We start from the raw sequence: 16,697 nt of genomic DNA on the forward strand, positions 1-16,697 counted from the left end.
TGTGACGTGCTGTGACACTCTGGGGACCGTTTGCAGCCCAGGTGGCTGGGGACCGGGAGCTGCTGGGTCCCCAGCAGCTCCTCCTGGCACGTCACTAACACTGACTCCGTCGCCTCCCCTGTTAAAAGGAGGGGAACACATGCTTTACAGCATTAAATGACAGATTATATTTGTGCAATACCATCTGTTTTACAAATCTCAGATTTTGGTATTAATATGAGCAAAAATAGTGCCAAAGGGATGAAATGTGTATAGCTCCAAAATCTTTTCTGAGCAGGTAGTCAGTATGTTTAAAAAAAAAAAAAAAGCAATATAATAAAATGATCCTGGCCACATGACACCCTGACACCCTGTGTGCCGTGGCTCACCGCGGCTTTCCCTGTGAACCCGCGCCGGGTCCTCGCGGGCGGCGACGCTCTCGGGAGAGGAGGAGACGCCGGGCGGTTGTCTGGCTGGTGCAGAGCTCCCGCTGCTTCACCGGGAAGGCAGGGCTGAGCCTTTTCTCTCTTTGCTTTTTCCAGCTTTACGTCCTAAGTCAAGGACAATGTGTGTACCGGGGAAAAGTCTCGAATCTCGTACCCTATCTGCGGGATCTGGGTCTGAACTGCCCAACCTACCACAACCCAGCAGATTTTGGTAAGTGCAGCCCTGGCCAGCTGGGGGGGCTTGTCCTACTCTGGGGGTTTCACTGTCTCGGACGCCCCGACATCAGGAGCCACTCGAATACGCCACACATGGCTCAAGTGCCATCCTGTGGCGGAACATTCAGAGAACAGCAGAGGGGCCTCCTTTCCTCTGGATAAAAATATCTGGTGGCCCGTCCCTGCCACTGTCGTCACGTGGCATCCTTTGTCTCTGGGCCCGAATCACCTTGTCTTGTGAGGACACCAGTTATTGGCTTTAGGGTCCACCCTGAATCCAGGACAACTCATCTCGAGAGTCACCGCTGATTACCTCTGCGAAGACCCTTGTCCACGCGGGGTCTCGAGCTGGGAGTCCAGGTGGCTTCCCTCCCCTTGGCACCCCACCCTCAGCCCTCCTCGCTCTGCCGTTTCCCTTTAAAACGCCTGGTCACACAAACTCTGCAATGTCATTTCCCAAATGTGTCCCATGAGATGCTGTTCATGGGACATGCCTCTCACCCAGGAGAAGCAGGCTGTGGGGGAGACAGCAGTGCACGAGAGGAAGGGCCGGGCGAGGGGGCTCTACGGGCAGGGAGGACAGGGCGGGAGGGCCCGGTGTGTAGCTGCGTGCTCAGTCACCAGACAGGTTGGTCAGTGACGCACGATGCCGCACAGGGCAGGAGAGGTGGGAACCTGGGGGGAAGGGCGGACAGGAAGGAGAAGAAATGAGGCACCTGGGGACAGTGAGCGTCCTGGGGAGAGGAGGGTGCTCCCTTCCGGGCCTTCCGTTTCCTCAGCGCCGTCTGAAAAGGGGCAGGTGGCCGGGGAGGTGGCCCGTGGCGGGCGTGTGAGCCCAGAGGAGCACCGGGTCTGCCTGGCGGTGCTGGGGCTGGTTTGGAGCAGCTGGCAATGACTTTCTCAGGGCTAGTGTGTCCTGGTTGTGGCTTGATCTAGGGGTGCTTGGTGGCCCCAGCATGAGCTCAGGGTCCACAGGGGGCTGGTGTTGCCAGAGGAGAGTGCGGAAGAGACCAGGGGGCCGGGCGCTTTGGGCAGGAGCCAGGGTGTTACTGGAGCCAGGGGCGGACACTGCACGACAGGAAGTGGAGGGAGGAGGGCGGGTGGTTGGGGAAACGCAGAGGTTGGAGGACAGGAAGGAGGCCCGTTGTCACGTTGTCACGGGAGGGTGGAACCAGCCAGCTGGCTTCGGAGGGAGACCTTGGTGGCTGGGGTGGGGGTGACAGGAGCAGTGACGACTGCAGTCCCGGGGGACGTGGCAGCAGGTGGCGAGGGCCAGTGCAGGAGGTGCCCTGGGATCTGAGAGGGGCGGGTGAGGGTCCTCCTCCCCTCCAAGTCCCCAGGGTGCCAGCATGTGCGTGGCAGTGGGCACGTCCTCCTCTGTGGTCCTGCAGAACTGCCGCGGTGGGTCGCATCCCACCAAACCTTAGCAGGGAGTCCTGCCTCGCGCGGCTCCCCTCCCTGGCGCCACCGCGGTGATGCCGCCGCGGGCGTCCGATGGGAACTGGGCAGGGGAATGCGCCAGCGGGTGCCTGAGCCAATGACCTCTCAGACTATCCGGCATCGCGATACGCGTTTGCGTTTCCAGTCCCCTGACGGGATAAATGGCCTCGCGGGGGCTCGAGAGCCGGATGTCAGCCGATAGATGATTTGGGCATCGTTGCGGCAGCATCTGTGTGACCGTTTGCGAACATCCCGCGTGAATGACGACTTCGCTTAGCGCCATGGGCGCTCTGTCCCGGAGCCCGGCACTGACCCCCTCGTGTGTCTCCCGCAGTCATGGAGGTGGCGTCCGGCGAGTACGGAGACCAGAACGGCCGCCTGGTGAGAGCGGTCCGGGAGGGCATGTGTGACTCCGACTACAAGAGGGAGCTTGGGGGCGATGCCGAGGTGAACCCTTTTCTTTGGCACCGGCCCTCTGAAGAGGTAAAGCAGACAAAACGCTTGAAGGGGTTGAGAAAGGTAATGCCACTCCCAGGGCCGCCGGGCTGTGCCCGCGCCCTGCCCCTGCTGCCTGCATCTCCTTCCTCGCACGAAGGAGCTGGGTCCCCGGGCGGCGCCTCACCTCTCCCCTCTTGGGTGTGTCCCCAGGACTCCGCTTCCGTGGAGGGCTGTCACAGCTTCTCCGCCAGCTGCCTGACACAGTTCTGCATCCTCTTCAGACGGACCTTCCTCAGCATCGCGCGGGACTCGGTAAGGCTGTCCTGGGGCTCCTCCCGGGGCAGAGGAGGTCACCGGGGCATTTCTGATCACCCGTCTGACTGAGCTTCCGGCTGGCTCTCCCTCCGTGTGTGGTAGTCAGCGTGCTCGGTTATGCTGCAGAAACAAGCAGTCCCCTACGCCAGTCGGTGTCTACGGCAGTTGATGCGTGTCTCGCTTGACTTTTTGCTGGCGGCTGTGGGTCATGCTGGGTCTCTGCCCTGCCGTCTTCTCATCCTGCACCCAGAATGAAGGGGCAGCTCCTCCCCGACACGCCTTTCTGGGCTGTGGCAAAGGGAAAGTGCAAGAGAGAAACCGAGGGCAGAGAAAGCTGCTAGTTAGGAGTGACAAATTGTCACTTGTATTCACACACCCTTAGCCAAAACAAGGACGTGACCAGACCTGAGGTCAAGGACGTGGGTGCGTGTGTGGCTCTCCAGGCCCACACTGTAGGTCGTGAGGAACGGTGGGCATTTCCTCCCGGGGAAGGAGTGGGTGAACACATGGCAGCCATCGTGACACTGCCATGTCCACTGTGGACAGATGGCCTCCTGGCCAGGAGGGGCTGAGTGCCCAGCGTGGCTTCTGGGACCCAATGTGGAAGATGGAGGGGCTTGAAACAGCCCACCCCAGAGCTCGTCCGGGTGGGATCTGATGCAGCCACCCCCTCCCCATTGTCCACACCTCCCTCTCTCCTGCAGGGAGACTCCCTGGTTTCCCATTTCTGAAGAGGGTTTAACAGAGGGTAGCACAGTGGCCCTCATGTCCACAGGGAGTCTGTTCCAGGACAAACCCAGGACACCAATGTCCGGCACACTCCAGTCCCGCGGTCGGCCCTGCAGAACCCAAGCGTGCTAGAGTTGGCCCTCCTCAAACACAGGCTGCACACGCCTCGAATACTGTGTTTTAGACCCACGCTCGGTTGTGGGTGTGGAACCCGCCAATGTGGAGGGCTGACTACATTCATAGAAAGCAGCTGTGTTTAAGTGGACCTGCGTGGTTCAAACCCATGTTGCTCAACGGTCAGCTGTTTACTTCTGTTTTAACAGCAACAGAGGGTGCCCTGTGTGTGTGTGAGTATGCATGTGTGTGAGAATATGTGTATGTTGGCATGTGTGTGAGTGTGTGAGCATGTATGTGTATGAGGGTATGAGCATGTGTGAGCGTGTGAGCAGGTGTAGCATGAGTGTGTGAACATATGCTGTGTGAGCGTGTGGGAGCATGGGCATAAGCGTGTGTGTGGACGTGTGTGTATGTACATGTGTGAGCACTGTGTGAGCGTGTGAGCATGTATGTGTGAGCGTGCATGTGTGTGTGTGTGTGTGTGTGTGTGAGTTGGTTCAGGGTTTGAGCTTGTGTTTCCGGAGGAACAGTGGGATGAAGCCCAAGAGCTGCTGTCCCACAAATCAGGGTCCGGGGCCCCCAAGGGCCTTGGCCGCCGAGCGCAGACGGCCGTGCGCTGGCTGAGCCCCGTGTCTGCCCCAGGTCCTGACACACCTGCGCATCACGTCACACATTGGGATTGGCCTCCTCATCGGCCTGCTCTACCTGGGCATCGGGAACGAAGCCAAGAAGGTGCTGAGCAACTCCGGCTTCCTCTTCTTCTCCATGCTGTTCCTCATGTTCGCGGCCCTCATGCCCACCGTTCTGACGTGTGAGTGACGGCCACAGCCCCGCCTCTTCCTTGTTCCCCGCATCCTACCCGAGAATGGGGGCTGAGGTCATGCCCTGACCAACAGATGCGTTTTCTGAACACATAGTGTCTTGGTTTTTTAAAATAGCATCTTCTGTGTTGACAAACACAGGTTTTATTGAATCTTCTGTTAGATGAGAAAATATGTTTCAGCCAAAGGAATGAATCACTAATGGAAGATTTTAAGCATGGTGGAAGGCTGATGGGAGGGGTATTTCTTGAAAGTTTACTGCTCAGGAGCCCCTCCAATTCTACTACTTAAGCATTACCTGGTTGGGTTGTTGAGGTAGCCCTGGTACAGCCAACTTTAGGATCAGGTAAGCCCTCCTAGGCGGATGTCCATGCGATTCTAGTTTGCTCACAAGAGGCTGCTCTTGGGCACTTGGGCTCACGTGTGCAAAGACGTCGCTTTACCAGAACTCCAGCAGGAACCCCTCTTCCCTACAACGCCCCCACCCGAGTTGCCCTGAATTTCCTAGAGCAGCTTGCGGGTCTGGCTCACAGGCAGGGGTGACACTGACAGTCTCGGGGGCAGACTCGGTAAGAATAAGGCCGGCAGCGAGTCCCTGTGTCAGTCACCGTAGTAACGATCGGTGTCCACATAGCCACGCCCCACTCTGGTTCCCCGCGGGGTGGCCCTTCACACTATAGGAATGGGGGGCGACTTTCCCGGCTGGTAGAACATTTCGTCTTTCTGTTCAACTCGTCAGCGTGTAAGTACCGAGAGGTGCACACGTGGCACAGGCCGGGGTGGGGTTGCTGCAGACTCCTGCCGGGCATGTGCACTTGACCCTCACGCTCACTTTCCTGTCCCCTAGTTCCCCTGGAGATGGGGGTGTTTCTCCGGGAACACCTGAACTACTGGTACAGCCTGAAGGCCTACTACCTGGCCAAGACCATGGCCGACGTGCCCTTTCAGGTATGCTGGCGAGGGGGCCCATCGTGGGGGGCCGGGATGTCCGTGGCGGGCTCTGCTGGGGAGCGAGGGGTGGCGTGGAGCGGGGCTCCGGTGACAGGCTGTGTGTCTGCAGATCATGTTCCCCGTGGCCTACTGCAGCATCGTGTACTGGATGACGGCGCAGCCCTCCGATGCCGTGCGCTTCGTCCTGTTCGCCGCCCTGGGCACCATGACCTCCCTGGTGGCCCAGTCCCTGGGCCTGCTGATCGGAGCCGCCTCCACGTCCCTGCAGGTACCCGGCAAGGACGCATCGCGGGCCCAGACGCCTGGGCTTGACGGGGTTCATCTGACCAGAGCTCAGGCCTATGGCACACATCGAGATGTGTCAACATGCTACACACACGCCACACACATGGGTGCCTCTACACAATACACACTACATGACTGGGGACATGTTAACATGCTACACACATGCCACACACATGGACGCCTCAACACAATAGACACTACACACACAGGGATGTGTCAACATGCTACACATATGCCACACACATGGATGCCTCCACACAATACGCACTACATGACTGGGGACATGTTAACATGCTACACACATGCCACACACATGGATACCTCAACACAATACATACTGCACACACAGGGACGTGTCAACATGCTACACACACACCACACACACGCCACACACATGGATACCTCAACACAATACATACTGCACACACAGGGACGTGTCAACATGCTACACACACACCACACACACACCACACACACATGGATGCCTCAACACAATACATACCACACACACAGGGACGTGTCAACATGCTACACACACACCACACACATGGACACACCAACATGCTGCACACATAGCACACACCACACTCACAGGGATGCCTCAACACACTACACACATCCCTCTCACAATGCACACCCCACACGCACACGGACACACCCACACGGGCCACATACCCCCCACCCCCTCACATACCCCCAATAGCCCCCCACACCCCCCCCACACACAGGCGCCCTCCCTGGGGGGGTCACCCACGTCTGGTGACGAGTCTCGTTTTCGCTCTGCCCGGGCCCCAGAGGTGGCAGCACACTTTCCTCCTCTCGTGCGGGACCTGTGGCCCAGGGCCCTCCAGGCGCCTGCCATGGGCCGGGCACTGTCCTTGGCCACTCCAGGCAGCCGTGCGGAGGGGACAGCAGCTCCCCCTTGGGGAGGGTGCATTCTAAGGGGTCTCCCTGGGGTCCCCATGAGCCTGGCTTGGGGGACATTTTCCACGGGCTCTCTTGGCTCGTTCTAGGCTGCAGGGGAGGCCCTGGGACTGCTGGCATCACAGCAGGGTGGTGGGTGGTGGTGCCACCTGACCGTCAGTTCCTGGGGGATGGCGATGCCGTCTGCCCGGTAGCACCGTCCCTTACCATGCCAGAGGACGCCTGTCCTGCTCTCGGGAAGCTTCGCTCTGGCTCCGACCTGCCCCTGCGCACTGGGGCCGTGAGCCCCCTCCCACTGGGACCAGGCTGCCGGCTCTGCAAGGAGTTCTCTTTGTGCCCCACCCGCCCCAGGTGGCGACATTCGTGGGACCCGTGACGGCCATCCCCGTCCTCCTCTTCTCAGGATTCTTCGTGAGCTTCGACACCATCCCCACGTACCTGCAGTGGATGTCCTACATCTCCTACGTCAGGTAGCGCGGGAACTGGCGGCCGCAGAGGGAGATGGCTGCTGCCTCGGCTGTGAGGTGCTCACAAAAGCCACTCTTGGCTGACATCGTGTGTGGGTCACCAGCCTGGGGGGATCGATGTCTTTTATTTTTTTCCTCATTTGGTGTGTCCCCCACCCTTAGCAACACGCACGCACACACACACACACACACACACACAGAATGCACGCTGGCGAGTCACTCCCCAAAGCAGCCGCGGTGCTCCCCCATATCCTGGGTGTTCCCGAGAGCTGCCCTCGGTGGGAGTGTGTCCATCTGTTAGGAACCTGGCTTCTCTCCGGAGTGAGTAGTGCTTACGACAAGGCCCTGATTGGTTGTAAAACCTTAATAAGAAATCCAGTGGAAAACAAGTCACCTTTTAAACATCCTGGCACCTTTGAACAAGAATATTCTAGTGCCTCTGGCCCGTAGGCTATCGGCTTTCGTGCCCCCAGAGGAGCGGTTCCCTGGCTCTGGCCGTGGTAGGTGGGAGGCCGTGCCCATCTCTGGAGCCCCCCGCCCCCCACTGCAGTGATTCCACTTAACAAAAGCATCCCAAGTAGGGAACAAGCTCTTCTTTTCTAGAATGTCAGTTCAGACCCAGGTACATTGTTCAGGAAAACAAAATCAAAAACAAAGCGATCGTACAGAGTTTCAACAATCTGCGTGCTGTCCAACACCAAGAAATCAGAAACCCAAGTCTTTCTTCTCAAAATTAGTGTTTCTGCTCTGACAATGCAGGGCCGGAGCAGGGGTGGTTTACATAAACGCTCCCAAGTCCTCTCGAGGCTGGCAGACCCATATTCCGTGTAACCGTCAGAAAGAGTGTAATACTGAAGCAGCCGAGGTGTTTTCAATTCCTGAACACCTACCTCCATTCCGTTTTGGGGTTTTGCTGGGGGCTCCGGAGGAAGCAGAACTGGGGAGAAGCGTAGCTGAGCTGCTGAACGCATTTGTCTTGGGAAGAAGCTGAGCAGTTCGGAGGTGTTTCGGTGCAGGAGGGTCTGCGGGAAGGACAGGCGGGCCGTGGGTCGCGGGAGGGCGCACGGTCTCGCTCCTGCGGACGGACGCAGGGCTGGGGGCGAGGCCTCCCTCTCACCCGCGGCTTCCTCCTAGGTACGGCTTCGAAGGGGTCATCCTCTCCATCTACGGCCTGGACCGGGAAGACCTGCACTGCGACATCGACGAGACGTGCCACTTCCAGAAGTCGGAGGCCATCCTGCGGGAGCTGGACGTGGAGAACGCCAAGCTCTACCTGGACTTCATCGTGCTGGGCATCTTCTTCATCTCCCTGCGCCTCATCGCCTACCTCGTCCTGCGGTACAAGATCCGGGCGGAGAGGTAAAGCACCCGGCCCCAGGCGAGAGGAAAAGCGGACATTGTGGCCGGGGGCACTTCTAGAATCATGGCGGCAAGGCCGTGCCCGGTGACACAGAGACTATTGCGACCCAACCCCAGGAACCACGTTGGGATCGTGGGTGTCTAGTACTCGCCGTCTCTGCCCGGCTGGGCTGGGTCTTCTCACACCGCCCTTTCTAGCTGCCACTAGGAAGGCGTAGGAAGGCTGGGGGTTTCACATGCGGAATCGAAAATGCCACAACTGGGGCAGAGCTTAAAACTGCGTCACAGCCGGTGACAAGTGGCTTCCTCAGTAAAATTCCTCACCGTCCGTCCTGCACGGTGAATTGTGGGCAACTTCTCAGCTGGTCACGGTGCAGCGAGATGTCTTGGGAGAGAAAGTCCAGGCACGGAGTGATTCCATTTTATGACTGTTGTTTTTCATAGTTTCATCTTTCTAAGGTCTGTCTCTTTCCAAGCCAAAAGTCTTTAAATTTCATTCATTTTAAGAAATTGTACCTTTTTAGTCCTGGTTGAAGAATTATTCAGGATAAATAACGTACGTTGTTTAGAGGTTGAAAGGGTTTAAGCTGGTCACCGAGCGGGTCCCAGCACAGACAGAGCCTGGGAAAGATTCAGCGCAGTGTCTGGGTTGAGGGAGCACTTTGGCACCCTCTGCACTGAGCCCTGCAGAAATTTTTTAAAGTTATGCAAGAAGTTGTTAAGAAGAAATTGGCTAACTCTTTCAAAGTCTTTTATTTTCCACATGCTTTTTATTTTAAGCAAAATATATTGTTTCTTTCTAACTTTCTGACCACCTTAATTTTGGCTAAGAAATTTCTAGATCAACTGTGTTGATTTTTAAAAAGCAATTTCCCTTTCCTCCTGTATCACATCAACTACCTCCACGGAGCCTGGAAAAGCTGGGCCTCGGGAATTTCAGGCCTGACCGTGAGGTTTGGGTCTGCGGACCCAGCCGGCCACTGACAGGTGAACTAAGCGTGCAAGAGGGGAAGATGCCACCACAGGGCGCTGGAGCACAAGAGCTTTGCGTGGGATCAGCGAAACGTCAGTGCACGGAGGCTCTGTAACTTGACCAAGCAACGCATTTAGAGTTGTGGGTGATTTCGTCTCCCAGGCCTGGTTTCTGTGACCGCCGAGCTACACCACCGCCCCCATGTTGGGGTTGTGTGGACCCCGTGTACTGGGAGCCCCTTGTTCCCGCTGACATAACCACACAAGTCAAGTCCCAGGGCAGGAGCAGTGGGCGTATCTGCAGGTCAAGGGGCCTTTGAACTCACAGTGAGGCTGCCCTGCGCTTGGCAGATATCTGAGATGGTTTGACTGCGAGGATGGAAGGTGGTTCTGGCCAAAGAAGTCCGGCATTAGGAAAGTGCAGCTGCCTTCTCCTTCTAGAATGTCCTAGAATCAGGGTCTCCTAAGGAAAGAGCTCCTAGCTGGTCCCCAGGACAGACCAGGGGCGTTGTGTCTTTGTGGACAAATCCATTAACCTTTCTGAGCCACAGTTTCCCGTCTGGGAACAGTGGCAGTGCACCGTGCTCAAAGCCATCCTCGGCTCTGGCAGGCTGTGAGGTTCCTTGGTTCTGTCCCCGAAGCTCTTGCTTCCTACTTTGAGGGAACGAAAAGGCCTGGATTTTGCTTACACATGGATTTAGTTTGCAAATGCTTAGAGATTCCTTTTTCACTCCCAGACCTTTTTTGGTAAACACAAGTGAGATACATATTAAAAGGTAATTTTGAGTTTGTTTGTTCTCCACAAATACAGCATTGCTTTCCAGCTTAAGGTTTTAACCAGGGTCAAACGTAGCCTTTGTAAAAAGTCTTCATTTAATTTCAAAATAGATCTGCCTGTAGACATCCTGCGTGGGGAAGACCTCCCACAGGACTAGCCTGGAAATGGGAAGGGGAGAGAGTCCCCGATCGAGCCTTAGAATCGCACCGGGGAGCCCGGCGCCCAAAGAGCCCTGCTCCTCGGTGAGCCTTCCCATTGTGCGCTGGTGTTGTGGGCTCGTGACCCCGACAGGGACGTGTCTGCCGCGTCCTATGCCGCGTGGGGCCGAGATCTCTGCTCCGAAGGCTGCTCCATCTCCTTCCCCGAGAGCACGTTGTCACGTCCCAGCCATTTCAGAAGTGAGACTCCCCTAGATTTAAAGTCTGGCTTCCGAGAGCACTAAGCCTGCTGAAGGAATTATTTCCCAGGAGTTCATGATCCCTGAGTTTCCATGTTCCGCTGTTGACAGATGCATCTGTCCCTCAGTGGATGGGGTGCTGGCTGGGTCCTGCCAAGCAGCAGACCTTGGGGGCCGTGGTGGCAGCGAGGCGGCTGGTAAGGAACGCATGTGAGAGGTCATGCAGGTCACGCGTTTAAAGGCTGTTCCCTGAGCAGGTGGCTCGCGTGCCCTCCCTCACCGGGCCGCGTCTTCTCCCTCTGCCTGCAGTGTCAGGGCAGTTTGCTGAAACACTTTACTCCAATGACCCAGGGCAACACCCAAGCACCTGCCCGGGTCACTTTCCTGAATCGCGCGGCTAAGAGGTGCATGACGACATGCTCCTTTCACGCGTTGGAGTTTAGATCCAGACCGACTCCCCAAGGCTAATTTGTTTGAGTAATTTCTAAATGTAATGACCCAAATATTCCTTTCATCTCTGATTGAATCTCTCCACTCAGCCTTGGGTAAAAGATGCGGCCTCCCCCGTTGTTGGCAGAGGTGGAAATGGAAGTCCCAAGAGTGTCGCTTTTAAGTGGCACGTGTGGGAGAGACGGGAGCGCCAGCGGGGCCTCCGTCCTTGTCCACGTCACTCACAGCATTTCATGCCTTCCTGTCTTCTGCACTCGCTGAATGTCACCTGGAGTTAAACTCTCCACGGATCCCTGCAGGGGTGACCTGGGAGGCGTCCCCAGGAAGGGGAGGAACCGTGTGAGCGTTTTACACAGTCTCTGAATTGCTCACGTTGGGTTATGTCACCTGGGGGAGGTGGAAATGGGGGACGAGGAAATGGGACATAAAGCTTTTAGTGAAAACTCATCTTGGAAACCCGCGAAAGGCCATTTTCCCAGCCTGAGGTCAGGGACAGGCCACGCGCAGGAGGCAGAACTGGCCTTCAGTTGTTTCCGTGAGGAGGGAAATGTGAGCCTCGGGCCTTGGCGAGTGAGCGTTCCGGGTGCTGCCTGGGTGCCTTGGGCCACCTGCCGGCCTGTGCCACGTGCCTGGCGCTGCCCCAGCCTAGGGTCCCGGGGAAGGGGCTCTCTCGGCTTGCCGTCTGCCGTCAGGTGTGGCGGGCGGGGACCACGTGGCCGCTCGGCTCCGCTCTTTCGTCGTGCAGGCGTGGAGGCCGCGGCTGGGAGGGCCCAGGGCAGGGAGGCTGCAGCTGGGATCCAGCCCCTGCCCCACCCCAGCCCCTGTTACATTGCTCTGCTGCGCTGCCTCCTGTTCGTGGTGCTTGGATGTACCTGAAAATGCTTTGTCAGGCATAAAGTGCAATACTAGTTAGTGGCTAATTTGTTCAGTTATTCGTTCTGTCACCAAACAGATGGCTGAGACGAGAGGGTGGCCGGTGGCCCGTGCCCCTTGCCCTCAGTGGCCTTAGGTCTGAGTGCCGTGAGGGGTGTCGCTAGCTGGTCTGGGGGTCTGGCCTCCCCGCTAGTCTCAGGGGACTAGCAGAGACGACCGCTGGTCTCCGCCCTTGCCTGGCCCCAGCTTCCCAGCGCAGCACCCGGTGCCCTAGCTCAGGCTCTGGAGGGGCCGGGGTGTGTGCATGTGTATGTGTGTGTGTGCACGTGTGTGTGTCTACCTACATACATGCATGTGTGCATGCATGCACACACGTATGCGCATGTGCACTGACCTGCTCCGGGTGTGTGTCTAATAGTATTATTCTGGGTATTTCCCTCATCTCAGTAGAATACCAGCCTCTAATCCTCAATCATTATTCACTCCAAGAAGGAAAGACAAAATTCTCTCATTCCACGCCGGTGATGCAGATGGTAAAAGTGCAGTCAGACCCCTGAAGGCTTCTGTCTGCCACAGCCAAGTCAGAAAGGGTTGGAAAGTAAACAGAACACCCAGCTGGGGGGGCGGGGCAGAGTGTACGAATATAGAGTTAGACACTTTTAAGGAATAAAGATTGCTAATAAAATATTTTATATAAAACTTTTTACCTGTATTCAGTGTCAAATACTTCAAGTGGTTTGCTTAAATTTTACCAAGTCAAATTGATTTGTAGATTGTATTTGGAATACACTTGTTGCCCGTCTCGTAAGAGCTCAATTCGTTACTCCTGTTCCGGTCTACACCTGGCTGTAAACAGTCACCCTCTCCCTCGACGGAGGTTCATGTTTTGTGTTCAGCTGTCTGCAAGCTCTGTTTGTCCTCTGTGCCCCAGACAGACGTCTCACCCGTGTCTTCCTGCCTTGTGAATGTTGCCACGGCCTCGAAAGTGCCCAGGGGTGGCTCGCTCGTTGGTGGCAGGCGCCGGCCATGCCTTCCCTGCGGTCCCCTCCAGCATGGCGGTGGTCCCCCGACCCGGGCTCGAGCGGCAGCTCCCGCAGTCAGATGTCCCAGTCCATTGCTCTAGTTTTGCTGGGAATCTGTTCTGCAGGTTCAGGTCTGTAGAGGCAGCGGCCAATAGGGAAAGCAGCAGACCTAGAAGGTCTTACATGCTACGTCGGCTCACTGACTCCCCAGGCTCCAGTCAGGAAATCCCACTTGGAGCGAGGACTTGTGAGGGGCAGCAGTGACTTGGGGCCGGGCTTTCCAACCGGGCTTCCCTCCCACCTCTCGGACCCTGAGCAGAGAGCCAGGCTGGGCGAGGGCACAGCAGCCACGAGCAGATGGCCCCTGCCACCATCCTACAGCAGGGGCATAATCGGCAGGTGCCTCGGTGTGAACATAAGCTCACGGCTCAGCTCGCTCCCCCCTCTCCAGCCCTCTGCCTCTCTGGCCTGCCTGGCCCCCGGGGTCCGGCGTGCATTGCAGTCGTGGTCTCCCTGGGCCACTTGCTTGGCTTCTCACATCAGGAGATCCCTCCGAGACCATCCCCTCTGCAAAGACCGGGGCTCCTGAGGTCCAAATTCAGGGCCGATGTTCTTTGGGAACCTCCCTGAGACCAGAGCAGGGAAGAAATGGGGGACCCTGCACCCCCACTGCACAATCCAGTTTTCACTTGCAAGCTCAATTCGGGCTGTCCTTAAAATCCATGCCTCCCGGGCAGGCGGGGGATGTGATGACACACACACACTCGTCCTTTGCCGTGCTGGCCTAGACCTTCCACTAACTGTTCCACGACCTTCCGTCTCTGTGTCCATCTCCGGGGAAACAGGGTTTCACCCTAGCTCGGTTTTTCATGTTACCTCCGAACATGCCGGCTGGGAGTCAGGCCTCAGACGCCTTCTGTGGCCTCCCCTGGGTGGCATCGGTGAGGTTGACATGAGCGGTGCCTGCGCACGGGCCGGGCTTGGGGATCCCGCTGCCTCCTGTTCCCAGGATCAGTCCCCGGCGTCAGAAAGGAGAGAGCAAGCCGTGACACCGGCTACCACGCTCTGGCCTGGCGAGGGACTGCCGCGGGGGGAGCAAAAGGGAGTTTGCTGGTAGAATGGCCACTGGGACTCCGAAAGGAAAGAGGTAGAGGCACAAAAGCCTCTTTGCTCTGCCACCAACACGGACGGGGCCTGCTGGCGGGCGAGGGCTCTGTGTCTGCAGTGCGTGCCGTGCCGTGGAGGCAGAGCCAGCTCCCCGGGCTCCCTTCGCTGGGGAGCTGCCCCCACGGCCACAGGCCTTTGGGGTCCGAGGCGAGAACGTAGCCCCGGCGTGTGTGGGTTTGTGGCGCTGTGGTCCCTGGTTTGGCAACAGCCTTCCGGCTGTTGGGAAAGGCACGAGCCCACATAAACAGAAACTAGCAAAACTCAAAATCATCACGTTCAGCTGGGGTTTTCGCCCAACAGAGCGGCACCGTCCTCTGGGTGTCGGCCCTGAATGAACAGAACCCGCCGATCACTGGGCATCTCTGGCCTAAGCCTTGTGCGTGATTAAAATGCAGCCCTGGACTGTGCACAGTTAGGAGTAGCATTGATTTCATGGTCACTGCTGTTATGAGATCTCATCTCCAGACCTTTGTAAGCCACCTGCTGTCACCTCCGGCCAGTGCAGTCCATTGCCATGGTGGCAGGTGGGTGGGGGGACGGAGGGGGAGCACTGAGGTGGGACCCTGCAGGGGCCTGCTTCGGGCCAGCCCTCTAGGCCCCAGATGAGCCTCCCTTGAAGGTGGCTTTCAAAGCCCTCACTGCCAGCACTTGGAGTTGACCCTTCACCTTTGACCTCACCTGCCTAGATGCGGTACACACCCCGAAGTGCACACTCAGCACCTGCCCTTCCTCCTAGCAGGGCCCTGTGTGTGCACAGTGGGCACCTGGAGCTTCTAGAAAACAGTATTTGCCAAACGAGAGCGTGCTGCCGCGGGCGGAGCAGCAGGCGCATCCCTTTCCGGGGGACTCAGCAAACTGTCTCCCCTCTGAGAGGCCCCGAACGCACCCCCCTGCTCACTGCAGCGTCAGGCCTCCACGTGCACCGTTAGGAAGTGGGGGGCACGGGGCTGAGGGTTGAGAGACCCGCCGCGTTCGGGGGCCCCTGGAGATCCCAGGATGCCCCATAATCAGAATGGTGCCGCCGTTTGGTTTTACTGCAAATATTTTAGTGACCATGGTAGCTCTTTTGTGTTAATGCCTTGACCTTTTTCACATTTCTGTCATTGTCCATCTTGGGGGTCCCTTTTCCATGACCTACAGACTTCCTGAGCTTAATCATAAAGAAATCATTGTGAAGTCCTTGGCCAAATAAAAATGGTAGCAAAACGTGCTATCGTCCGAATTGCTAATGAAGGAGACCACCCCCCCACACAGGGTCTCCATTTTACAGTCTGTGCCCCCTCCTGAAGGGGCAGGGGATGAGTTTTTCAACAGAACATGTATGTTTAAAAATTGATGAGTGTGGCTCATCCCCTTACCCTAGTTTTTATGTATTTTTTCCCCTTTGTAGGCATATTGGTGCAATACCTGGTTAGTTGAATCTGTCATGAATTGTTACCTTTTATTTGATGAGGGACTATTTAATGTTTTTCCTTTGTTGTTCCTTCCAAAGCAAAAGTCAATGCAAGTAACTTTTTAATCAGCGTGCAAACGTACATATATCCATATATCTACTAGGTAATTATGTAATACCTGTTTTTATCATGCTGTATGGATAAATTTACAGTGATTTAGCTCTGTGACTTAGGAAATACTGCTGCTTGCACGCTGTGACGGATTTGCACTGCTGTAGATAAACCTGACATATATACACACACGTACATACATACTCACAGACAGCATCGGCTCCATGGGGTACTTGTTCCCTTGCCCGTGTCACTCCGCTGGAACTCTGGACCCACACGGCCCCTAGGATGGGAGCTTCTAACTCCACCTTACAGCCGGGGAGCGGCGTGTATAGTTCTGTAGAGTTCTCGCCTTAGATTTGTACATGCATTTTTTGCAGACTTGAACTTTGTTTTCTGAAATTAGATGCCATTTATGAAAATGTGACACAAATCAAATAAAGCATCATTATTTTCAGATTTCTACTTCTCTCTTCTTTTTGCTCTCAACAGCCCCAGCTCCGGGACCCACGGGGGCAGTTGGGCTGGGGTCTGGCAGAGCTTCGGAGGAGCAGTTCCCTCTTCAGGGCTACAGTGGATTCCGATGAGTTGGGGAGAGAGTAAGAGTGACAGTAACGACGCTGTGGCCCCAGCCCTTGCGCCTGGTCGCGCAGTGTCTTCCCCCACCTTTCGGTGTGTGATGTCATTTAACAGTCACCATCTGAGCAAGACAGCCACTGCCAGCCCCATTTTGCAGATGAGGAAACCGAGGCTCAGCGAAGTGAGACAACGTGCCCAACGCCACAGCGCAGGTCAGCGGTGGAGGCAGAATTCATGCGTTGCCGGCCCCGCTGGGGAGCCAGGGCTCCTGCCATTCCATTAAACTCCCTTCCTGGGGGAGACAAGTCAGGAGTTGGCAGCACAGCCGGGGTTCATGTCATGCAGGAAGGGGCTGGGGGTCTGTCCTCGTGTTCCGTGAAACTTCTGCTCCCAGACGCTGTGCTAAGGGGCAAGAGGACGTGCGAACTCCAGGGCTCAGCTCTGGGGTCCTTATGCTGTCAGGGCCC

General features: G+C 56.7%; 1 protein-coding gene across 3 annotated transcripts in view; it reads left to right on the forward strand.

Moving 5' to 3' along the window:
* Nucleotides 1–16,108, forward strand: part of ABCG1 (ATP binding cassette subfamily G member 1) — a 68,183-nt gene extending 52,075 nt beyond the window's left edge. For 2 of the 3 annotated variants that reach the window (XM_045540714.1, XM_045540716.1), the window contains 8 exons: nt 522–636; nt 2,416–2,600; nt 2,730–2,831; nt 4,323–4,491; nt 5,349–5,449; nt 5,562–5,720; nt 7,013–7,131; nt 8,263–16,108. In XM_045540714.1, coding sequence (XP_045396670.1) covers nt 522–636; nt 2,416–2,600; nt 2,730–2,831; nt 4,323–4,491; nt 5,349–5,449; nt 5,562–5,720; nt 7,013–7,131; nt 8,263–8,491 — 1,179 coding nt within the window. In that variant the 3' untranslated portion in view covers nt 8,492–16,108. The remainder of the gene's footprint in view (nt 1–521; nt 637–2,415; nt 2,601–2,729; nt 2,832–4,322; nt 4,492–5,348; nt 5,450–5,561; nt 5,721–7,012; nt 7,132–8,262) is intronic. The other variant, XM_045540715.1, reaches the window with a different exon arrangement.
* The last annotated feature ends 589 nt before the right edge of the window (nt 16,109–16,697 follow it).

This window comes from Lemur catta, chromosome 1 (genome assembly GCF_020740605.2).
Source record: "Lemur catta isolate mLemCat1 chromosome 1, mLemCat1.pri, whole genome shotgun sequence".
Lineage (NCBI taxonomy): Eukaryota > Metazoa > Chordata > Mammalia > Primates > Lemuridae > Lemur > Lemur catta.